The 23,908-nt window shown below is 35.0% G+C and overlaps 1 protein-coding gene across 1 annotated transcript in view; it reads right to left on the bottom strand.

The window, feature by feature from the left end:
* ADGRV1 (adhesion G protein-coupled receptor V1) overlaps nt 1–23,908 on the bottom strand; it is a 543,587-nt gene that overhangs the window by 476,530 nt on the left and 43,149 nt on the right. Inside the window, exons 11-21 of the mRNA XM_047076463.1 lie at nt 23,358–23,581; nt 19,111–19,237; nt 18,828–19,013; nt 17,902–18,082; nt 17,006–17,169; nt 15,801–15,924; nt 14,320–14,586; nt 8,896–9,022; nt 7,836–8,053; nt 6,467–7,210; nt 3,808–4,181 (exon numbers count right to left, since the gene is read on the bottom strand). Of these exons, the coding sequence (XP_046932419.1) occupies nt 3,808–4,181; nt 6,467–7,210; nt 7,836–8,053; nt 8,896–9,022; nt 14,320–14,586; nt 15,801–15,924; nt 17,006–17,169; nt 17,902–18,082; nt 18,828–19,013; nt 19,111–19,237; nt 23,358–23,581 (2,736 nt within the window). The remainder of the gene's footprint in view (nt 1–3,807; nt 4,182–6,466; nt 7,211–7,835; nt 8,054–8,895; nt 9,023–14,319; nt 14,587–15,800; nt 15,925–17,005; nt 17,170–17,901; nt 18,083–18,827; nt 19,014–19,110; nt 19,238–23,357; nt 23,582–23,908) is intronic.

Below are 23,908 nucleotides of genomic sequence, written 5' to 3'. Positions count from 1 at the left end.
TCTATGAAAATGTAAAAGCATAACATAACTCATAGAGAAGTCTTTAAAGATCGCTATTGCCTTCAACATTTTTGAAGGGATAAGAAAAAAATTAACTTTTCAATGTCACCACAATAACATAATAGAGAAGAATCTACGGAAGTGACAGTGGTTTTTATTTCTAAAAATGAAGCAAATAGCCATAAAATTTAAACCCTGCAGACAATTCCAAGCATAGAATAAACCAGGGGTTCTCACATAATTTTGTTTAATTCCTGAACACTCATAAAAATTTTTAAGAACCCCAAGGAGCTTTTAGCTTATGCTAGTGAAATCTCCTGATATTTACCATTTTACAAATTAAAATTGAAAAGAATTTAAATATTGATATAGTAACTCATTTTAAAATAGCAATAATAAACTCATTATGTGCTAACATAAGCAACATATTTTATGTGGAACAACTGTATTTTCCAAAACAAAAGAAATTAGTGACAGAGGGGCATTGTTTAAATTTCTGTATATCTCTTTTAATGTCTAGCTTAATGGAAGACAGCTAGACTCTCATATCTCCTTTTGCAATCAATTTCTCTGTTGCTACTTGTTATTTTGGTTGAAATATATGAAAATATCCATCCTCACACAGATATGTAACTGGGAAAGGAGGAGGATTTAAACAGTCTTGGCAGAGAGTTATGGATATTCCTCCTCCACATTATACCAATTTGACAAGTGGTAGTTTCTTAGAGTTGAGCTGCAAATGTAAAATCGTACTCTAATACATTAGAACCCGTTGATCTACCTGCACTTTGAATTACAACTTCAGCAAGCAATCAATTAGTATTACTGATGATGTTAAAAATACTTCATATTACTCCTTAGGAGAAATATGAAAAGATGAAAAAAAGATGAAAAGATGAAAGAATTCTATACTTATAGTCTTAATAATTTCAGAAACGCAAATTCTATAATATTCCTGAGATTCCAATGTTCTTTTAGACTCAACACTTCCCTTTACTGTCTAAATTTTACTCTTTCCAATATAGACATATTCTATTTCTCTCTCCTTTGGGCTTGGAGAATGTTTTCTTTTTCTTTCCAGAAGTTCTAATAGTATAGGTGTTGCGGCCCACATTGCGAAGTTCCCTCTTCTCCAATTAAAGACTTGACTGGGGGCGCCTGGGTGGCGCAGTCGGTTGGGCGTCCGACTTCAGCCAGGTCACGATCTCGCGGTCCGTGAGTTCGAGCCCCGCGTCGGGCTCTGGGCTGATGGCTCAGAGCCTGGAGCCTGTTTCCGATTCCGTGTCTCCCTCTCTCTCTGCCCCTCCCCCGTTCATGCTCTGTCTCTCTCTGTCCCAAAAAATAAATAAACGTTGAAAAAAAATTTAAAAAATTAAAAAAAAATTAAAGACTTGACTGGTCCTGTTCAAATTCTGAGATTCCTATGAACAGGCAAAGCTATATAACTAAGTGGGGGTAAACCCACACCAATGCAATCTATCAGTGGGACTTGTAAGACAAGCCAGCATTGAATACTCCAGCATTGAAAACTCACTATCATAGCCCACAAAGCCAGAAAAACAATCAAAAACTATTCCTCACTTGGGGCAGCTTTTTAACATTTATGTATTTTTTTTCCAGTTTGGTTGTTTATGCAGCTAACTGAACCTATATGTGTTTGTTGTTTGAAGTATATGCCTTTTTAGGTCTTAATTATTAGAATACATTCATAAATTCAACAAAGACGTATTAAGTACCTACTATATTCCATTCTAGGTGTTGGGAGATACAATAATGAACAATAAGACGTTATTACACTCAGGGTTCTTTCATCCGTATGGTGGAAAGGGCTAGCCAATAAATATATGAACTTATAAATAACAAAGGGAATTTAAGAGTGTAATAAATATTATAGAAAAATTAAAACTAGGTGAAGGGATGGAGAAAAACTGGTTGGGAGAAGGAAAGGGGGTCTACTTTAAATAAGAAAGTCTTCACTGAGAAAAGGTCTTAAAACTGAGATTTGAATGACTGATTCTGAAGATCTAGAATGGGAGTGTTCCAAATAGAGAGGCTACAAAGCCCTGATGCCCAGAGACTGTAATTGAAACAGGCAAGTGTGACTGAAACATACTGATCAAAGAGGAGTCTGACCAACATACTGACCAAGAAGCTAGAGCCATAGGCAGGTGCTGAGTCATAAAAGGAATTAAAGGGAAGCTGATTTTACATGGTACCCTAATGGTTCTCACGGTCTGATGGAAGCCACCTGTCTTTTTAAAAATAGAGATGGTGATATTAAAAATACAGGGGGAAAGACAAAGGTTAGAAGTCACAAGACAGATTCAAATTTCAGTTCTTCCCACTGTATCTTAGAAGAAAAAAAAGTAAAACTCATATTTATTTAGTGTTGGTAACTGCCAAGCCTTGAACCAGGTATTTGATCCTGTCTTATTTAATTCAAGTTAGGTTATTTTTTTCAGGTCCTCTAACCCTCAGTTCTTAACCTTATTGGGTGGTGAGAATAACTAATATTTGTTGCCACTGTATTATGGATTGTCAGAAAGGCATATCAAAAACTTAACATGTAAAATTCTTTAATGATTGAATATCTATTTAAAACTATTATCATCATAGGGACGCCGGGGTGGCTCAGTCCATTAAGCATCCGACTTCGGCTCAGATCATATCTCACAGTTCACAAGTTCGAGCCCTATGTAGGGCTCTGCACTGACAGCTCAGAGCCTGGAGACTGCTTCAGATTCTGTCTCTCCCTCTCTCTTTGCCCCTTCCCCACTCATGCTCTCTCTCTCTCAAAAATAAACATTTAAAAAACATTTTTAAGTATTATCATTATAGATAAACACAATTCTTTTTAAATTACAGATTTGTATGACATTTCTCCTCCTTAGTCTAAGATATTCTGGTATTTCTGGTATAGAAAAAGCCCACTATTTGAAGATCTCTTATGATTATCACCAAACTAAAGAGCTGAGAAGGGCAGTAAGACGCTCCTGAGAGCTAGGCTCCCCAATTTGAGCTAAATCGGGCCTATGACCAGGAGACTGCTTTTCACCTGGTATTAATTCATGGTTTTCTTAATTGCTTCAATTTACAAAAAAGCCCTTCTAAATCTACAAGCATCAACTTGCAAAGGAAAAGACTCTTGTTACTTGGCATCCTTTCATGGGCATGGAGCTGTTGTTGTCACAGTCAACACCTGTGAAGTGGTGTCATGAGATCTCACATTACTGAACAGGAAACCAAGATGATTAGAGATCTTTGAAAACCTGGAAAGAACTGATAAGGACAGTAAAACAGCCTAATGAATTAAAGCTGGCCAAGAAGGGTGATAAGGAAGGCATTACACCCAACATGGAAGAATGTTGTAACTACTCACACATACATTTCACATGTGGAAAAAAAAACCTCAAAAAATCATATTTTAATAAAGTTTCAATTACTATTATTCATAGAAGCTTTCAATATGTATTATTTCATTTACTTATGTAGTATCCAAAGAGTAGACAAAGTACATTACATGTGGAGTATTCTGGGCCTTCTGTGAAATACATTAACTTTACAGATAATTGCTCAAGTTTCATTTGTTAATTTGTTATTACTTCTATCAGCTGCTAAAGCTTCTAATTCAAACTGTGAACTTATAAAAGGACCTTATACTTTACTTTTGCAACCACTTGTTCTAGCATACTTCTGGGCTTAGAGTAGATACTTAAGCACATTTACCAAATGAAAGAAAGTCTACCCCCAAACAAATCTACCTACAGTGAACTTTTAACTCCAAAATCCCCCAAGCGCACTACTTACCTCTGGGATACAAGTTCCTGTGAAACCAAACAAGCCATTGGCGTTGTCACTTTTTTGTATTATTAATCTTGCTGTAGTATTCTCTTCAGAAATGCGAGCTCCTCCGTATACAGAGACTAGTTTAAGAATGAATAATTCCTCTCCCTCCTCTTCATTATCATCTCTTGCAGAAATAATGAATGATTTGTTAGTTTCTCCTTGTCTGAACTCCAGATATCCAGAAACAGGATGTAAATCACTCTTGGCTGGCATAGCATGAAGTTCATAAATTTCTTCAACAGTCAGTTTCCGCTCATAGGACCTCACATCCTGCATCAAACCTGTAAATCTGTCATTGCCATTCATTCCTGCCCCAATCCTCAGCATTCCAGGCCCTGAAATTAGAAATGGGTTTAAACATGACAATATCCACTACTATCCTGTACCAAATTACAAAGTGTGATTCAGAAAGTGGAACAATTTTGTTAAGAGGTTTTATTAGATAAATAAAATACATAAAGCAAATATAATCAAATGAAAGCTCTTTTCTGATATGAAAACAGAATCTAATCGCTGGGATGTAAGATATGTTACACTAAAGGATATCTTGTACATGTGTGTGTATATATGTGTGTGTATGTGTTTATGTATATGTGAGTGTATACTTATATAGACATTTCTTCCAGAAAATTTTAAAATCTCCTTGCACATCTAAGAATGGAACAATTCAATTCAGTCACAATTTTTTTAACTGTTTCTATTACTGTTGTTTGAGCAAATCAAGGCTTAATCTGTTAGAAATGCATCTTGAGTCAAATAAAGCTGTGAGAATTCAACAAAAGTTTTCACAGACCAAATAATTTTACGCCAATAATTAATGCAAAGGATATAAAAAAAAAGTATTCCTCCCCAGGAACAATATCATATGCAAGTCTTACAGATTTTTTCATGAAAATAACAACATGAAGCTCCAATTATATTACTATGTATCAACAATCATGACTATTTCTTTAAAGCTCTCCCTTTTCGAAAATTCACTAGTTCTTATTTCTTTACTTATTCCCTCTCCAATAACTCAACTAGGATATTTATATAAGATGACAGCTTGGCAGTACTTTGGGAAAAAAGTACAAGTAATACTGTTTATAAAAATCATCAACCAAGGCAGAACCCAGGTAGTTGTTTTAGGGCAGTCACAAGTATCCAGCAATTATTATCTCAATCGCCCCTGCAGCAGTTCTGGACTAACTATATAGTAAAGAGAGTGAAATATCTACAACAGGCAAAGATATGATGAACACTAGAAACAATACTGGGCAAAAGAAGCCAGGCACTCAAGTATACACACTGTTCAATTTGATTTCCATAAAAAAAAAAAAATAGGAGAAGCTACTCTCATGCTCTCAGAAATGGCAACAGTAGGTGGGCAGGGTGGTGAGTCAGTGACTGCAGAAGGGCTAGGGGGGTTCTGGAATGCTATTTCTTGATCTAGTTAGTTACATGGGGGCTGAAATTAATGAATTTAAAGTTTTAAAACTTCATCTATCTGTACACCATATGGAACATATACTTTTATGTATCTTAAAACACCTAACATATACTATAGTTCATTAATATATTTTAAATATATAAATACTTTGAATTTTTTTTTCCAAATTACAAATTACAGAAACAATCTAAGTTCCTTGCAGTACGCTAAACAGAGAAAAGAAACACCAGCTCTTGATTTCCCCAATCCTTCCCACTCTCATTCTACCACCATGCCATCACCAGATGAATCAGTGGTAACAGACATATGCATATATTCACACAATCAAAAGGGGATTGATTTAATGCTACAGAATGCTGTAAGCATAATCCTTGGAGGTGAAATCAGTAGCGTGTGCATGTTGTTTCTTTTGGGCATCATTTTTTTTCTACTAGAAAAAAAATACAACCAGATGCCCAATGCAAGGAGGTTCAGAAGGAAAATAGTCTAATAAGCTACAACCATATAAGCTGTGCTCTACTTTCCTACTAATTAAAAAATAATCACATCCTAGGATGGAGGGGCTGGGAAAGAATTGGTGATTATAACGGAAATAACCAGTATTTCTCAAAGAAACAATATATAATCCGGATTGAAGACCGCAAAGCCTATTTCTTCAAAGCTCTCCACAGAATTCACCAATTTACCTACTAATATTATAAACTTCAGTAATTGCAGGGCATTTTAAAGTAATTTTTCTCTTTCAACTCCTCTTTAACCTTACACCCACCACCCTTCACCTCCAGCAATTCACCAAGCAGCAGTTCCCCAAATTCAATAGGCTGTTTCATGTTTCTATACCTCTGCTCTTTTTTCTACCTGGAATCCTCATGCCCCATCCCTCCTACTGCCTATGGGGAGATAAATATTCTGCCTTCATAATTTTTCTTTCAGCCCACAATATTGAGGTGATCTGTTTATACATACACATCTCTCTCCCAGAGCCTATTTTAAGTATGTCAAGGATAAAGACTTTCCCTGATTCATTTCTGCAACACTCAGTACAGAATTTATGGTTTTGGTAGGCATAGCTTTATTACAGAAATTAAACCAATACACAAGCAGATTTTTAAATACCAGTTGGCCTTTGTAAGAAATCAAAATTTTTAAAAATTCAAAATTCAGTGTCCTAGTCATAAAGATGACACTCACCATCAATAATGGCTTCTCCTTTCAGACTCTTGATTCCTCTGGGCATCGCATTTCCATCAAGGTAGAATTCAATTATACCATCATCCAGGACAATGAGAAGATGAAGCCAAACATTTTCTTCTAAATATTTCGTGACTGTTGTCTTGGCAATATATGTAGCATTGGAACCCAAAGTTTTGTAATGAAGAGAAAGTGTCACATGGGATTCATTTGTTTGAATTTTTACCCCATAGTAGATGCTTCCATTACCATCATCCTTTGCTATAACAAATCCATTTGTATTGGCATCGGGGATTACCCAAGCTGAAAACGTAAAGTTGGCAATTGAGTTGTTCTTGGAAGGATGGTATTTTGGATGAACAGTTCCAAATGCACCCTCTACTCCACTGAAGTACAAAGCATCTGTTCCACTGTGGTGACGCCGCATGTGCGGCTGTAAATGCACAGTGCTGGGGAAAATTCCAACTAGCAAAAAATCTATCATTGGGGGCAAACCATCAGTGAACTCACTGGACAGTATTTCCCAGCCTACTCGTACATCACCAAACACACCCTGCTGCCTCAAAATGGTAAAATTGGTAATATAAGACATATCGTCTTCTGACAGGACATCTTCTGCAACTTCTCTCTCTAAGCACTCTGGATCCAAGATGAAAATTCCAAAGGGATCATCATTAAATGGAATCATTACTGTCACCTGGAGGTTGGTTCCTGCTAGTTGGCCCCCAGGACCTGGAGATCCACCTGTAATAAGATTGACTTATAATAAATAAGAAATCAGAATCCGAAGTACTTTCCAGTATGAGGTGAAGACAAAAGGAATTTGACTAGCAAACTTCTGGTTAAATAATATAGTCATTAATCAATGAACAACAATGTCACCGTATGTTTTTTACCACATTTTCAGAGGTATTTTGGCTCAGAATAATTTCATTAATAACCAAAAAAGCATGAAAAGAGAATATTAACTAGAAAGTTTTAATTCCTGTGCTTAAAACCACAAGTAATGGGGAAACTGATTGTCTAAATTGTTTCAATGGCACAAGACCAAGCTTTAAGCTACCATGAATCTGTACTTCCTAACTTCCATTAATATTTTGTTGGAGATACTCTATTTAGTGAGGAAAAAAATCTATTTAAGTTTAAGAATGAACGTAAGTCTCCATCCATAAAACTTAGCCAAGCCAAGACCACAAAATGAATGTTAAAAATAATGCTTCTATCAAAAAGGGTATTTTTGACATTTAAAGTTGGACAATCAAGATACACTTACTTCTTCATTAATTGTATTTTTGGTACAGCTCTAATTACTTATGTATAAAACATCAAATTTCAGCAATAAAATAAAAAAGGTGGAAAAACACAGCACCTGAAATGTTTACAAGCTTTAAAATATAAAATTCATTGAATTCAGGAATTTTATCTGGAAAAGCATGGAGAATTATTGGTTTGGCTTCTTCACCATCCATAAAGTTAACAATCCCTGAAGTTTCATAGAACTCCTGTCCAGGCTGCAAAGCAGAATCATTCTCAAACAGCTGCCAAGCCACAGAAACATTGCCAAAGTGTCCGCGATGCCTCAAAATCCTACGTAACAAATTAAAGAAAATGAATTCTTATGAAAAATATATAAGTAGTGAATTTAACTCCAATGATAGCTTTCTGTGTTATCTCAGCAATAGACTTTTTCTATTTACCATCTTTAATATAAACCAGCCAGCTAATCCTTAGTGAGCACCCATGATTAATCTCACGGTAAGAAAATGAGGCAGAACTTTATTTTTTTATTTTTTTATTTTTTTTTAATGTTTTATTTATTTTTGAGACAGGGAGAGACAGAGCATGAACAGGGGAGGGTCAGAGAGAGGGAGACACAGAATCTGAAACAGGCTCCAGGCTCTGAGCTGTCAGCACAGAGCCTGACGCGGGGCTCGAACTCACGGACCACGAGATCATGACCTGAGCCCAAGTCGGCCGCTTAACCGACTGAGCCACCCAGGTGCCCCGGCAGAACTTTAAACGACAAAGAGAAGCCATCTTAAAAGTCATACTCTTCAAAGTACAAACTGAAGGGTAAATTCTAAACCCCATCGAAAAATATTTACAGAAGAACTGGCAAGAGTTCTTCAAAAGCAAAGGATGGGGTGAGGGTAGTCACATATCGTTTGAAAGAAGAGTTGCAGAAGACTTTGGATAACTCAAGTCTCTCAGTCCTGATGATGGAAGCTGAGGTGAGGAGGGTACGGATAATAATTTCTGTTCACCAGCTAACGTGTTGTTTTTTGTTTTTTTTAAACAAGTGGCAACAGCATAAACAAAGCTTATCGTTCATTTTGAAATTTTGAAACATTAATAATATTTCAAATTTGTGCATACTTAAACGTTTTATTTTATCCAATTATGATTTTACCTTATTCAAATATGCTTACCAAAATGCATTAGTCTTTCCTTCTTCTACTGCTTTATCTATGGGCTCCAGAGAAAAAATGCCATTTGGGTCATCATTAGCTTCAATTATCACTGTAGCTATTCCATATTGATATACTACTGTATCACCTAAATTAAAAAAATTAAAATAACAAAGAAGTAGTTAACTTGCTATTAAATTCATATTTTAAAATTAAGGAAAAGTTTATAATGAAGTTCAAATTTCAGCAAGAATTTCCACAATGAAGGTCATAAATAAAAGAGATGCCTAGATAAGTTTAATGTGACTTGTCTTTGTGGAAATGTTTAATTACAGAAGACCTACTTCACTGAAAAACATAGAAGATACTTTTCTTCACAACAGGAATATTGCTTTAGTAGTTTAATTAGAAATCAAAAACACAGCTTTATGTAATTCAAATTTTTGAGGTATATTCTTTCTTTTCATAAAAAGTGTGAGGATTACCCCATAACATAAAAATATTCCTGTTCAGGGGCACCTGGGTGGCTCAGTCGGTTGAGCTTCCGACTTCGGCTCAGGTCATGATCTCATGGTCTGTGAGTTCGAGCCCCGCGTCGGGTTCTGTGCTGACAGCTCGGAGCTTGGAGCCTGCTTCAGATTCTGTGTCTCCCTCTCTCTCTCACCCTCCCTCATTCATGCTCTCTCTGTCTCAAAAATAAGTAAACATTAAAAAAATATATTCCTGCTCATATTAATTAGAATGGTCTGAACATTTCCCTTTTTAATATTAAAAATTTTTTATTTTAGAGAGAGTGCATGAACAGGGGAAAGGAGCAGGGTGGAGGGGGGTGGAGAGAGAGGAAGAGAATCTTAAGCAGGCTCCTTGCTCAGTGAGGAGCCGATGAGGGCTCAATCCCACGACCCTGGGATCATGACCTGAGCTAAAATCAGGAGTCAGATGCTCAGAATGAGCCACCCAAGGCATCCCTTGGGCATTTCCATTTATTTATATTTATTTTTTTAATATTTATTTTTGGGAGAGACAGAGAATGAAGCCTTGGAGCAGTGGGGGAGGGGGTGGGAGGGGGAACGACACAGGATCCGAAGCAGGCTCCACACTGACAGGAGCAAAGCCAATGCAGGGTTCAAACTCACAAACTGTGAGATCATGACCTGAGCCGAAGTCAGACACTCAACTGAACGAACCACCCAGGCGCCCCGTGTATTTCCCTGTAAGTCTCTGTTTTCAGGAAGCAGTTTGCTTCCTGAACAAAGCAATCTTTATGGTGTTGAACTTGATTCCTCTACTCCAATTCCATCCAAAGTGTGTCAGCACTGTTATTGACAATAACATTCTCATTATTTCCCAGAGATCTAAAGCTCTTTTCTGTTCCTGCTGTTCCCAAAGCAAGCAAAATCCTCCTTATCTTTACACTTGTTACTCCTCAGGACCCGGCTCAAGCGACACATCTTCCAGGAATTCTTCCTTGAATTCCAAAGTTAAGGTAAGAGAAGTTCCACCATGTTCCTACAGCACTTCCCACTTTGTCAGTGTATCATAACAATCATAGCATTAATTTAGTACACACACCCACACACACATACAATTCTACTGTGAGCTCCTTGGACAAATCCTTCTTAATCAATTCCATGCCCTGAAGAGTAGAGTTCCAGTAACTGGTACACAAAAGTTATTTATGAATATTAGCTGAACTGAAAGAAATAAAACTTTTAAAATCAGATAAGGGCAACATCTAAAACTAAAATTATAGAATCAGAAATTAAATGCAGCAGACCAGCACATTAAAAAGAATTTACATCAATATACAACTGTACTCACACTTACTTTGATAATTAACCAATGGAAAGAGGGAAAAAATACTGTCTAGTAAAATAATTGTACAGAAAATGCTGACAATACAGAATAACCAAATACCTCAAAATATCGAATCATAAAAATCTAGGAAAAACAAAAATAATAAAATCTAATTTTGGCAGGATACTGATGCCATGTGCATTTGTCATACAACATATCACACGTGGTACTAAAAACTCATTCTGTCCCTCCACAGGGAGAACTGACAGTATTTAACAAGGGCTCTGAGCATGGCCACATCCTTTGATTCAATAATTCAATCTCGGGCCATATACTGTGAACAGTAACTATCAGGGACAAATATCCATTGCCAACACTAGGTCCTGTTAGAGATGCTACCCATCCAGCCCTCCTACCGTTGATCCCTTCAGGGCTCGATGTGTTGACATCATAAAAGAGGAGAGAAGAGTGGAAGAGAAAGAACGAAGAGGAGATGTAAAAGCACAAATTATGTCATCCAAGTCCTCATAGCTAAAGTCACTACGTCCTCAGATGCCATGACATCTGGGAAAATATTGAAAACAAATGCAGTGGTAGTATACCTCAGGCCAGTCATCCAGTGACACCGCTTCCTCTTACTTGTTCTCTCTCCAAATAGCAAAATATATTTCCCCAATGATACATTTTACAAAATAAACACAGTCATTTCCTTGCATAGTCATGTTACATTCTCTGTGTAAGAGATTTGGATGTTTTGGGGCACCTGGATGGCTCACTCGGTTGAGCATCTGACTCTTGACTTTGGCTTAGCTCATGATCTGAGGGTTATGGTATCGAGCCCCATGTTGGGCTCTGTGCTAAGCATGGAGCCTGCTTAAGAATCTCCCTCTTTCTCTCTCTCTCTTTCTCTCTCTCCCCCACTCCCCCATCCCTCACTCTGCCCTTCCCCCACTTATGTGTGCATGTGTGCTCTCTCTAAACTTAAAAAAGAATAAAAAATTAAAAAGAGTTTTAGATATTTTGATCCACCATAATCATAGTGACATTTTGTTCCTGACAATAGTTGAACCCCAGTGACATTTTGACCCCAAAGATTTTGGGGATACAATAATTTTCCACAAAATGACACCAAATTAATAAATGGAATTAAGAACTTATTTCTACAGCAAACTATTAAGACCATGTCATTTCTTCATCACGACAGCAAAACTTTTTCACTTTTACATCACCAAGATTATTTTTATCTATAGCAATTTCTTTCATTTAAATTTTAGGACAATTAATCAAAATGTTTCTGGTCTACATAATACCTGATTAATAATTGTGGGGGTTTTCTGTAACTGTAAAATTTATTTTGTGGACATTACTCTAAAAAGTTAATTTTTTCCTCATAAGAATTTTTCATTTTTACTTTTTTGATTTTCTTATTAAGCCGTGTGAAAAACAAGAAGGGAAACAGGAAGAGAGACACAACTGAAGAGAAATAAAGATAGGGAAAATGACAGAGAAACACAGCATTAACAAAAAGTGATCTCTTTCTTTTCCTTTTCTTCTTTCTGAGTATTTCAGTCCAAAAGACACAAGGTAAAGCACAAGGCAGGCATTCACAGTAAGGGCAGACGGTTATGGCACAACAGTGACCGGAGGCCATCTCCACAGAAGAAAACCTTGGTGTTAGATGTTGGAATCTGAGTGGAGTGGGAAGGCATCCACACAGGGAATTGGCCTAACATAGGAAGCTAGAACCCTAGAGGGGTAAGAAAGGTAACCTCCTTGTGTAAGGAGGATAAAAGAAGCAATGGGGAAAAGTGGTTACAGAGGGAATTAATCAAATAAGTAAATATATTAATGATAACAGCTTCTAAATTTAACAGTATTAGAGAAAGAAGGGACAAATATGGAAGGAAAGAAACCTGGAAGCTTATAACAAATCATTGAAATAGAAATAGAAATATTGGTATGAACTAATGGTTTTCACATAGTTGGATACAGAATTACAGATAGACAAGTGTGTGTGTATGTATATAGAAATAGATACATAAATACATGCCTAATTTCTGTACACAAACAGGGCCGAGGAGGAACATACGCTGAGAACAAATATGCCCACCTAATGCCCAGATTCTGGTTTCTAAAAAACATCCTTCACTGAAAGAAACCAGGCTTCTTGGAGAAATGACGAATTTCAGGGTTGTCACAGGAAAAGTATAAGATGAGTTTATCACAGCTTGCTGTGCCAGGAAGTAAGAAAATGCTCACAGAATAATATGGAACATGTCAAAAAGACAAAAAAGTCATCTCAAATAGGCTACCATTAGCCAAATCTGGGAAAATCTGACCACCAAAACAAATAATGACAGTGAAATATAACCCACTGTATTAAAATAAAATCATGAGTCAATACTGATATATAGATCAGTGAAAAAAAATGAAAGCTTGGTGAGTTACAGGATATTTACTAAAGTGTGTTCCCCACAAAAATATTTATTAATTACAAAGAAAAAAGTACAGTAGAGAAGCCTGACAGTCACCACCTAAATTATGGTCAAAGTAAACACTGCCATCAAGGGACAAAAAACAAAATCACGTGTCAACTGAAGAGATGGTTAAGAACACAGTATAACTTCTATGAAATTCCTGTTAACGATGCAAAACCTGAAACTAGTAATGGGGAAATATCAAACAAACCCAAAATGGGCGATGTTCTACAAAATAACTAGCCTGTAATTTCTATATTATAACGGTCATAAAAGTCAAGGAAAGACTGAGGAGAACTATTCCAAATTGAAGAGATTAAAGAGACAGGACAACTAAAATCAATGCATGATTTATGAAAGGATCATTTTGCTAGAAAGGACATTATTGGGACAACTGGAGAAATCTGAATGGGGTCTGAGGCAATGACTACATTAATGTTATATTAATGGTTATACTACATTATGGTTATATTGTGGTTATGTAAGAGAGTGTCCTTGTTTGTAGAAAAAATGCACTAATGTATTCAGGGGTGATGGAGTATCCTATCTTCAACTTATTCTCAAAAGGTTCATAAAAAACTAGCTCTTTGTACACTTAAAAGAATAAATGTAGAAACAAGCTATAGCCTCACCAATTGACTAAAGGTGATATCAGGACCCAAACAGTGGGGTCCAAACATCCTGCTTCATTTATGGTATAGAGAAGAAGAAAGAGCCTATCTTTTCCTTCTTGCAAAGTATCATTCATCATGGCTATACCTTCAGAGAATTATCAAACAGCCAGTTGTATTCAGCCATCTACAGACTGCAGCTTCCTGGCCAGTATGTCCAACACCATGCTAGAATGGCAAGGGGTTACAGATACTGATTCCCTAAGCCCTTGGGTTACTAAACAAGGCTGAGGGTAGCTTTAACTAGAAGATTTCTATTCCTTACATAGTATCACAATTTTATACATGTGCCACATTGTGAAAAAAAATTAAAAATAATGCCACAGAGTATACCAGGCACATGAAGATTCAATGCGTATATTCTTCATTCTTTCCCTCAAAAAAGCAATAAAAGAAACAATTCTGCTCTTGAATAGTCATAGATGACAGTTACGTACTTAATGTCATCTTGATAAAGGTACTGAAACAACAGATCTGCCATAAAAATATAATTTATTTACCTGTTGAATTAAAGAGGATTATATAAAAAGACTCATCTGTTTCTGGGATATCATCTTCATTAATGAAGACAGATATCCTCTGCTTCCTATTTCCAACCGCAAAAACGAGTGCTTCTCCCTTTTCAACAGGAACAAAGTCTCCCTCTCTTGCGGTAGCCTTCCCATCCATGGTAGCATATTGGACAGTGCAGGCAACATCCACAGATCCATTTCTGAGAACTGTAAAGTTAGCAGTCTCACCTTCCTGAACTCTCACCACACGAGGTTCTGAAATATTTATGAAGAAAAGAAGGAACATGTGAGCTTTTCTGATCCCATCTACATATTTTCAAATCACTTTGTTTCTCCCAAACAAGAACTGTCCTCCATTGTATCTTTGCTTAAAGATTCAACTCTATTGGCAAGTCCTACATGAAGCCTCTTCTGATTACTTCTAGGTTAGTAACCTTCCCCTTGTCTTCATTCCTACAGAATTCATGGTCTTCAACTCTCAAGCTGTCAGTAAATTACATGCTGAATCCTCTGCCTACTGTTTCATATACCTCATATCCAAATTCAGATTGTAAGTTCCTTGAGAATAAGCCCAGCTATCTTATGTTCTATTTTTGCCACAGCAATTAGCAGAAGGCTGAACACAGGATTAATTCATTATGTACATGTTATCTGAATGTTAAGAATAGTAATCAATAAAATTCAAGAGCTTTAAAAGATTCCTGCAGTTATAAATTGAATGGCTTGCAAAAAAAGGTTTAAGAAAGAATTAGACACCAATTAAGCTCACAAATCAAACTAAAAAAGGTCAACTGCAGAGAACAAACCAATGGTTCCAGGAGGCAGAGTGGGAAGGTAGGGATTGGGGATAAAATAGGTGATGGGGATTAAGGAGTGCCCTTGTCACAATGAGCATGGGGTGTTGTATCGAAGTTTTGAATTACTATATTGTATACCTGAAAGTAATATCACACTGTACGTTACCGATACTGGAATTAAAATTACAATGAAAACTAAAAACTGTCTAGAGTCCCCAAAGAGACTTCTAAAGAAAATTAAAATGCAAAAAATAGGGAATCCTTAATTTACAGATCCAATAAAGATTAGTTATTACAGTAAGTGAGCATCCATTAGGCAAATAATACCCAGGCCCTGAACTGGCTACATTGTGTACTGGAAGAAGTTTCGTGAAGAGTGCTCTTTACTGCACAAAGGCAAAAGAAATACCTTGGAATCTGAAGGCAGAGGGAGAACAAAGCTAGTAAAAACAGTACTTGTTTTATTTTCTTTTTCCTTCCGACAACCTTTAAAAACATTTCTTAAAATATCAAACAGATTAAATAATGATCATTCAAACAAATCAAGAAATCATATTTAAATAAGCATCAGTTGTGCTTTCTTGAAAATGTTCAGTTAAAAACGTTACTGAAGACATATCTATCTACTGTTTAAAAAGATGTAAAGTCACTCAAAAAAGACAAAAATACCACCTGCAAAATAAATGGGGTCATCATTTCTTCTAATCCTCAGAGTTGCAGTAGTTCTATTTCCTATTTTAGCTCCTCCAGTGGCATTAAGTAGAGTGATGGTGAATTCCTCCATTTCCTCTGGAATCTTGTGGGAAATGTTATACATGTTTTAAGTCAGGTGATTTGCACAAACAATTCTATACTACAGTCCTAAATTATTTTTTATCTTTTAAAAAATGACTCTATTAATGGCAGTACTAATGTTCACTGCCATTTGAGGCAGAAGCACCCTAATGATTCAAGTAGGATTCAGACCCAAAAAAACATTTTAATATGCATTTCATCCAAACAGCCATTTTATTCTAACTCATAAAATTTAATAGAAATCCAGTTATTTTGTTTTATATAGGCTAAAAATATAAATACTACACAGCTCACATTATTTCTATAAGAAGATATGTGTCGTTTACCAAAAAAAAAAAAAGCCAGAAAAATAACTTTTGGATGCATTTAGAACAGAGGTCATAATAGTAACAACAGTGTGGCTAGCTCTCAAAGGCCTCTCACAAACCTTACTGAAGCTTCACCCATAAAGACCTCATTCCCATGTCCTACCAAGATGAGATTCCCTACCATCTCTGAGTCTATATAAATCCATAGGTGAACACCATTTCTCTTTCATTTCATCCATGCAAGCTAGTGTTCTCTGCATCCTAAAATGGAAGCATGTTGGAAGTCTTTCTCTCAAGGAACAAGCCTGAGGGAAAGTAAACAGGCTTCGTGACTGTTTAAAGCACAGCTCAGCTCAGAAAAGTCCACTCCCATTGTTACTAAGTTCTTTCTCTTCACTACCAATAACATGAGCACCACTCTGGGTCCATGATCCATCTGGTCCTTTGTTCCGATTCTGAGAATGCACCAAGAGCATACTTAATAGATGGTACACCCTTGTCTTCAAAGGCCCAAAGCACAAGCGGCACATTTAACCTCAACCTAACCTCGACACCTGTGCATGTTACTGGCAACCGTGAGTTCTAAGAGTTAAAAATGCCTTCAGGGAAACAAAAAGTATTTCTCTTTTGGTGTCTATTCAGACATTATCATGCCTGAATTCTTTTTGACATATCTTCATGACAAGATGTATTGCCAGATGATTAATTATTAAATAAAAACTAATTATTAAGCAATGACAACACATAAAGAGAGTTAATATATGCAACATTTACCTCATCTGGAAGGGAATAAATGGTGATATTTTTCGAAAATTCCTGATCTCCAAAGAAAATAGTCCCTTGGACAGGAAACACATCTTGTGTAAAGTCTGGACAAACCACCCATGATACACTAACAACACCAAAGTTGCCTCGATTTCTTACTACATCATAAACAGCTGTGAAATACAAATGTGTATAATATACATGAATATATATTGAACAATTATAAAATAAGTAAAGAAACTGCTTAAAAAACAAAAGTAAATATAAGACCTCTTTTTAATAAAAGCCAATCATTTGCTTACATGGGTTCAAAGTATGTATCTAAATGTGGTAACCTAGCTTTCTTTCTGCAGGTATAAAATTTGTGCAATAAATGGACTTGATCTTATTTACCACAGTTCGGGGATTTAAAAGTCATTCACCACAGGGAACAAAATGGTGATTAATCAGGTTCACCTATCATAAAGTTCTAAAAGGATATTTGCTAAAGCTGCTAGAGGAAGCTGTACACTCAAAAGTAATTTTTTCACCTACACAGACGCTGCTCTAAAAATAAGCTCCTTCTCATTTCATGCCACTGCACTTAGCTCCCAAGCACTAATTCTCAGTTTTAAAGTCTCTCCTATTTGAATCCTATCGTTCGGATTCTACCACATGTGGTTAACTGAAATCAAAATATAACTGAGACCATCATTATCATTACATCAGTATCATTACAATACTAAGGTAAGAAATAAAAATAGGAATCCTAAACGTCATTTTTAAAAACACCAATGTCTGCACCACATGTAATTTTAAGGCAGCTGGACAAGTAAAAATAACTATTTGCTAAAGAAATAAAATAAAAAGTGGTTAATTTCCTCTTTAGTAAACAATACTAGAATATGAGAAGCAGATCAAATTACCACTATAGGTATCGTCTCCTTTACTTTCATTGATCATAACAATTAGATCATCAGAAACAAACTCTATAATCCCATGAGGATCGTCGTTTTTTAGAATCGTTATGTTGACAACCGTGGCACTTCCCAACTTGCTTTCCCGTTCACCATGGCTGCTGAGGACCACCCAGTAGTGTTCATCCAACTAAAGTGAACATGTCAAATTAGGAAAGATATAAAGTTCAAATCTTCAAAGCAAATAAAATACAGATAATCAGGAATACTACTACTACCTATTTTTCAGAAACATACCACTCACTGAGAAAACAAAAGAGCTAATATTATTTCTAAAACAATTGTTTAACATTCTCCTGTCGGGTAAGGGAGACATCAGATATAAAAGTATATATTATCCAAAAAGAGAAAAGAGAAGCCATGAAACTATACTGAAACAGTAAGAAGACTTGGACATATCACTGATGATCTAGTCATTTAAACTAGCACATGTAAATAAAATTAATTTCAAAGCTACATACACACTGGTGTGCAAACATGCTGGAACAATATGTGGTTCCATTAATACAAAACTTAACTTTATTTCCTTTAAAAATGTGATTTTACAGAAACACTTCAAACCCATATCACTACACGTTCAAACAGGTTACATACAATAAGGCTTAACATAAGTAAACTTATGAAAACCAATCACTGAAAGTTTCAGATCATTTGGTATTTCTTTATGTAGGACAAACATGCAATTCAAAGTTGAATGAATCTTCTTTTGCTTTTTAAACTTGTTTTTCTTTTCTTTTCCAAACATAAATACTTCTCAATCTTTTCTTGCTCACTTCCATTCCTCTATCTCCTTGTCAATGTTCAAAATATCTACACTCATAATGTACTAGATACTATCAGCTTTCCACAAAAGCACAAGAAAAAAAATCCTGTACCTCCGGTATCCCATCCAATCTTGATAACAATGTGATTACGATCTCTCGTTCCCCAGGTTTAAATTCTAGCACTCCTGTGTTTCCGTAGAATTCATTGCTATCTCTCGGCTCTACTCGGTAGTGTAGAAACTGCTTAACCAGAGCTCCCCTGGATCGGGTGATATGGAGCTCTACAGATTCCCCTTCCTTAAAAAAAATGAAAATCCACAAAAGTTCAAATCCATCAAGACTGTTCTCCTCAAGTTGTGAGTACAGAATAGATGGAAGTTTCTTTCATACTCACTTTTATAACATAGGGTCCTCTAGATGTAGGAGAAAATTCAAAAACTCCCCCAGGATCATCATTTTCCAAAATAATTAGGTCACGGCTAGTATATCCAGATTTTAGCACTTGATTTTCCACACTGACCCTGTAAAAGGCAAAGGGGAGAAAAAGGCATCCGCCACCTATAATCTTACTTCTCAATTTTGTAGCCTTACTTATAATATTTACAACACTTTCAGAAAATGAATATGAATGTTACTAGGAGCTAAACTTAAACTGAATTTAAGTGTATTAAAATCACTTAGGATCAAAATAGTTTTACTCATAACATTTATGGAAGAATTTCTATTTCTGAATTCTTTATATCTTTCATATTTGACTGAAATCGCATGTTGCCTAAGTACACCAAAAATACAGTAATCAAAGGCAATAAATATATTTTTATAAAGTACCAAATCTAGAAATTTGTTCACAGTTTTAGAAAAATTTAATTTGTAACATGTAGTTAGAAAATATATTTAAATAAAATGGTTTTGACTTTACATACACTTGAATTTTTTTTTTAAATAACTCATGACATTAGATTATACTAACTAAATAAAAGTTGGGTAACTGCATGGACTAAAGCAAACCACACAGATAAAAAATAAATGAAATTATGATTAGATTTTAGAAATATTTTGTGACCTTTCATATGGTTCTATTCACTTCCATTTTAACCTCGTAATTTTTTGTTATTATATAAGAAAATATAGGACATACACCAAAAAATATGGAATAGAATGGAACTGAGATGTATGACTTGGTAAACAATTCCAATACATCTCTCAAAAGAACATATTTAAAACCAGATTATTTTTTTCATTTCTGGTTTTTATGCTCAATGTGTAATTAGAATGATCAAAGGGACTGGGAGGCAAGGCTCTGGGGGTTTAAAAGCCAGCAGAATTCTCAATCCTGCAATCTGCTCTAAACCTTCCCAAATGTCACTGTCTGCTAAACCAAAAAGTACTCATGATCAGACCTCAAAATTACAATGAAGCCACAATTAATACGTAGAAAAGACAGCTCACTTCCTACGTAAAAGAGAATCAGAATTAACATTCTTCTCTAGCTTTTGGATATCAGACAATCAACACCTAGCATACTCATGGCCACAGAAGAGACAGTCCAAATAATAGGACAGCTATTTGTTATATTGTTAATGCAGTCATATGATTTTCATAACAAATCTGCCCATATTTCATACACGCTCCTCTTACCATTAGAAAATGAAACTACACACAAAACATGCACAGGCATCAAGCAAAATTTCTCAAGACCTGTGGTCATGCAGAACCACAGCCTTGTCCAAAACAATGGCTGGAAAAGCAAAAGGTTGAAAAACCAAAACCAAAAGCAAAAAACAAAAAAAACCCAGTCATTATTTTGTACACTTACCCAAAAAACACGACAAACCTTTTGGTTTCTACCCTGTCAACACAGAAAGAAGTATGGGAGGGACGAAAAAAGAGACAGAGACACCATTTGCCAAAATCTCACTAATACTGCTAGGAATTTGAATGACAGAGTAAAAATAAAGCTCAAGAAAGCCTTTCATTTTTCCCCCATAAGCCAGTAATGTACACTTTATGGGAATTCTGCACATTGGTTTCTTTGCTATTGACAAATCCTAGCAAGAGGTTCAGCAGTTCCCACTTGGGAAGGATGACCCCATGGCCAGCCAGCATGTCAACACCCATTGAAGACATTCCTTTCCAGGCCTGCTCCAAGGCGCGGAGGCCTGCCAAGTACTGTGCATGCTCACAGACCGCAGCAGCTGAGCAAATCTCATTCAGCCTGACTTATAATTACTTAGTAGCTTTAATGAGGTTTTTAAAAAAACAAAAATCTTTGTCCTCAGATCTAAAGCCAACTGTTCTTTGAAAAAATTAAAACTCTATAAGCAAAGAAATACATACCTTTCCCATTTGCATAGAAATATATTCAAGAAGCCATAAGACAGCAGTTTATCTTTTAATTTTGACAACTATTACTTACAAAGAACTTAGTATCAGGAAATCTAAATACTTTCAAATATACAATGTACTGCATTTTCAAACAGCCTCAAAAAACACATGTCAACATGCACAACACAAGGGCTTCATTTTTAAAGTCAAATAACATTGTAAAAATGGGGTTATACACCACATATACAAAAAGTTTTCTGAAATAAATTGGAAAAATAATTTCTTTTTCTGATTTGGGGAAAACTAAACAGTAAAATATTTTTTACCTGATAAGATATTGAAAGCATCATAAACTGTTTAACTCCAGAGCAACTTTTATCTGTACTACAGAGAACTTGTATTTGAATTTGACTTTAGAGAAAGTGTATAATGTACCACAATAAAGTGTTAATTATTTTTGTTGCACTATTATATCATAACGTAATAATACTTAACTACCATTCATTCTTTCATTTTAGTTTTGTTAAAAATTTGCAAAAGTGAGATGGAGGTTTTGGTAAAATATATTATTTCCAATCAAAGAGTTTATTCTCATATTTATTTAATTAAATATGTCTTAGAACACTCAAAGGTACTTTGCTCATTCTTGTTCATGCACAACTAATACAAGTAAGCACTAGTGCTAATTGAATTAAAACATTTTAATATAAAATTGAAATAATTTCCTGTATTTGAAAAGAGAGGAACTAATAATTCCTGAAATTCTCTACTCCATGATTTGTACTTCTTGTGTATTGTTTTTGCCGATGGGAGACAGAGAAATAAACACATAAAAATTATATTTAATTAAAGGTTTATATTATAAAGTTAAAATTGACTATTTTGATGGAATTATAGTCACTATAAACTTTCAGAGATGAAATTTAAATCATTCTTTAAACATTTGGCCAAAGTGGAAACTCATTAACAATTTCTATGAACTGCTATATGTCTGGTTTATAACTGCTGTTCATTTTCTTTCAGTTTATTTTTGAAGACGGTCTATTGATTTAAGAAGTACTCAAACCTAACTAAGAGAAAAAGAATGTAAGTGAAAAAATAATCATTTTCAGTTTTCATTTACATTACATTTCACTGATTTTCTTGAGTCATTTGAAATACCTTTCCATAAGATTTAATGTGAAATACGTATTTAAAACGTAAGTCATTTGGACAGTGTGAGTGTTGCATTTGGTTTTTGCTTTTTTGTTTGTTCACTTTGTTGTTGTTTTGTTACTTTTCACGTAAAAAAGTACACATAAAACGGTTATGAAAACAAAATGCATAGCAGACATTCTGTAAATTTATTCAGTACATTCTTATTTTTCTTCAACATAAAAATAAAGAAGAGCTACTAATCAGGTTTATGGAATATGTTTACGCAAAATACCTACAAAGAAAAACCTAATGGTAAAATACAGAGGATCAGGGCTTCCATAAAATAATGATTACTATTTCACTCCTGATTCATGTAATATAAGATAATGTCAATTAAATTTATCTGTGAATTTTATTGTTTATAAAATATGAATTTTACAAAGCCCTCCAATCGCACTAACCCCCTCTAATAAGTATCAACTTTAATATAGGGAATTACAGTACATAAGATTGATCTTGATTTTTTTTAATTAACTGACATCAGTTAAATACAGTATTCTTTTTCATTTTTGGAGATTTTTTGAATTGCTTAAAAAAAATTCTCTTTAGGAGACTGTAATATTTTCCTAATACCAATTATCCACTGAGAAATATTAAGTAAATTCTCATTATTACAGAAGAATACCTCTTAAATTTGTACTTTTGATTCTCTAAAAATATAAATACTATTTAGCGTTCACATTCTATGCTAAAAGAGAATTTCATTAAAGATTAACGCTTTCTTTTTACTCACTCAAAATAAAGCTCTAATCCTCTCCCCTGTTGAAAATGAAGCCAACAGAGCTGTTTGCTTAACCTAACATTTTAGATTTGTTGCTGCCTACTTTTTTAATATAGCAACATATTAGCTATGCTTATGATGTATCTGATACCTTTCATAAATTTTCCCTGTAATGTTTCCTCATAATGAATAGCAGGGTAAAAGTTCACTATGTCATAACACTCATAGTTGCCATCAACAAAAAACAAAACGTCAGAAGAGGAGCAAAATGTTATCCACTCAGTTTTTTCTTTTTACTTTATATGGAGGAAATAATTAAAACAAAAAATTATTTCAGAGACCTTGAACATATAACATATACATGTTACTAAATAAACATAAACTAAACGGGTTATTACCTGTCTAGAGAAAGTGTTACCGTCTCATTCATTTCCGGTGTATCATCAGCTTTGACCGTAATGTTGATTGTTGTGTCACTTTGCCCAGATAAAAACACAACAGAGCCATTAAAGGGACCTATATCGTCCAGGGTCACTGCTTTTGAATTAAAGCCAGAGGGCTTCAAACTCCAATAGACAGTAGCCTGGCCATCAGTTCCATCTCGATGTAAGGGAATGTAGACCTTATACAAAGAAAAAAAATGGAACAATTTCTTCTGAAACATATGCTAACAAATTATATAAGCTTTCAGTTAGGGCATGCACATGTTATTATGTGAATTATGAATATATGCATTCTGCATAGAGAAGCCAACTATTAGATGACATTAAAAATACAACTGAACAAGCCTTCTGTTTAAGCATAAAAATAATTTTAGATATAGCTAATTCTTATTAGTATTTGCTAATCAAATTTATCTACGAAGTTGCTCCCACCCAAAAGTATCCCTAACCTGGGATTTGTCTTAATAAAAAGAAAAATATTTTAAAAGTTAAAAATCATGAAAAAC

The sequence above is a fragment of the Lynx rufus genome, unplaced genomic scaffold (assembly GCF_022079265.1).
Source record: "Lynx rufus isolate CCGP_SWC_20201006 ecotype Redwood Valley unplaced genomic scaffold, mLynRuf1.p SCAF_1, whole genome shotgun sequence".
NCBI classification, from domain to species: domain Eukaryota; kingdom Metazoa; phylum Chordata; class Mammalia; order Carnivora; family Felidae; genus Lynx; species Lynx rufus.
This window is presented reverse-complemented; position numbering and strand designations above follow the sequence as displayed.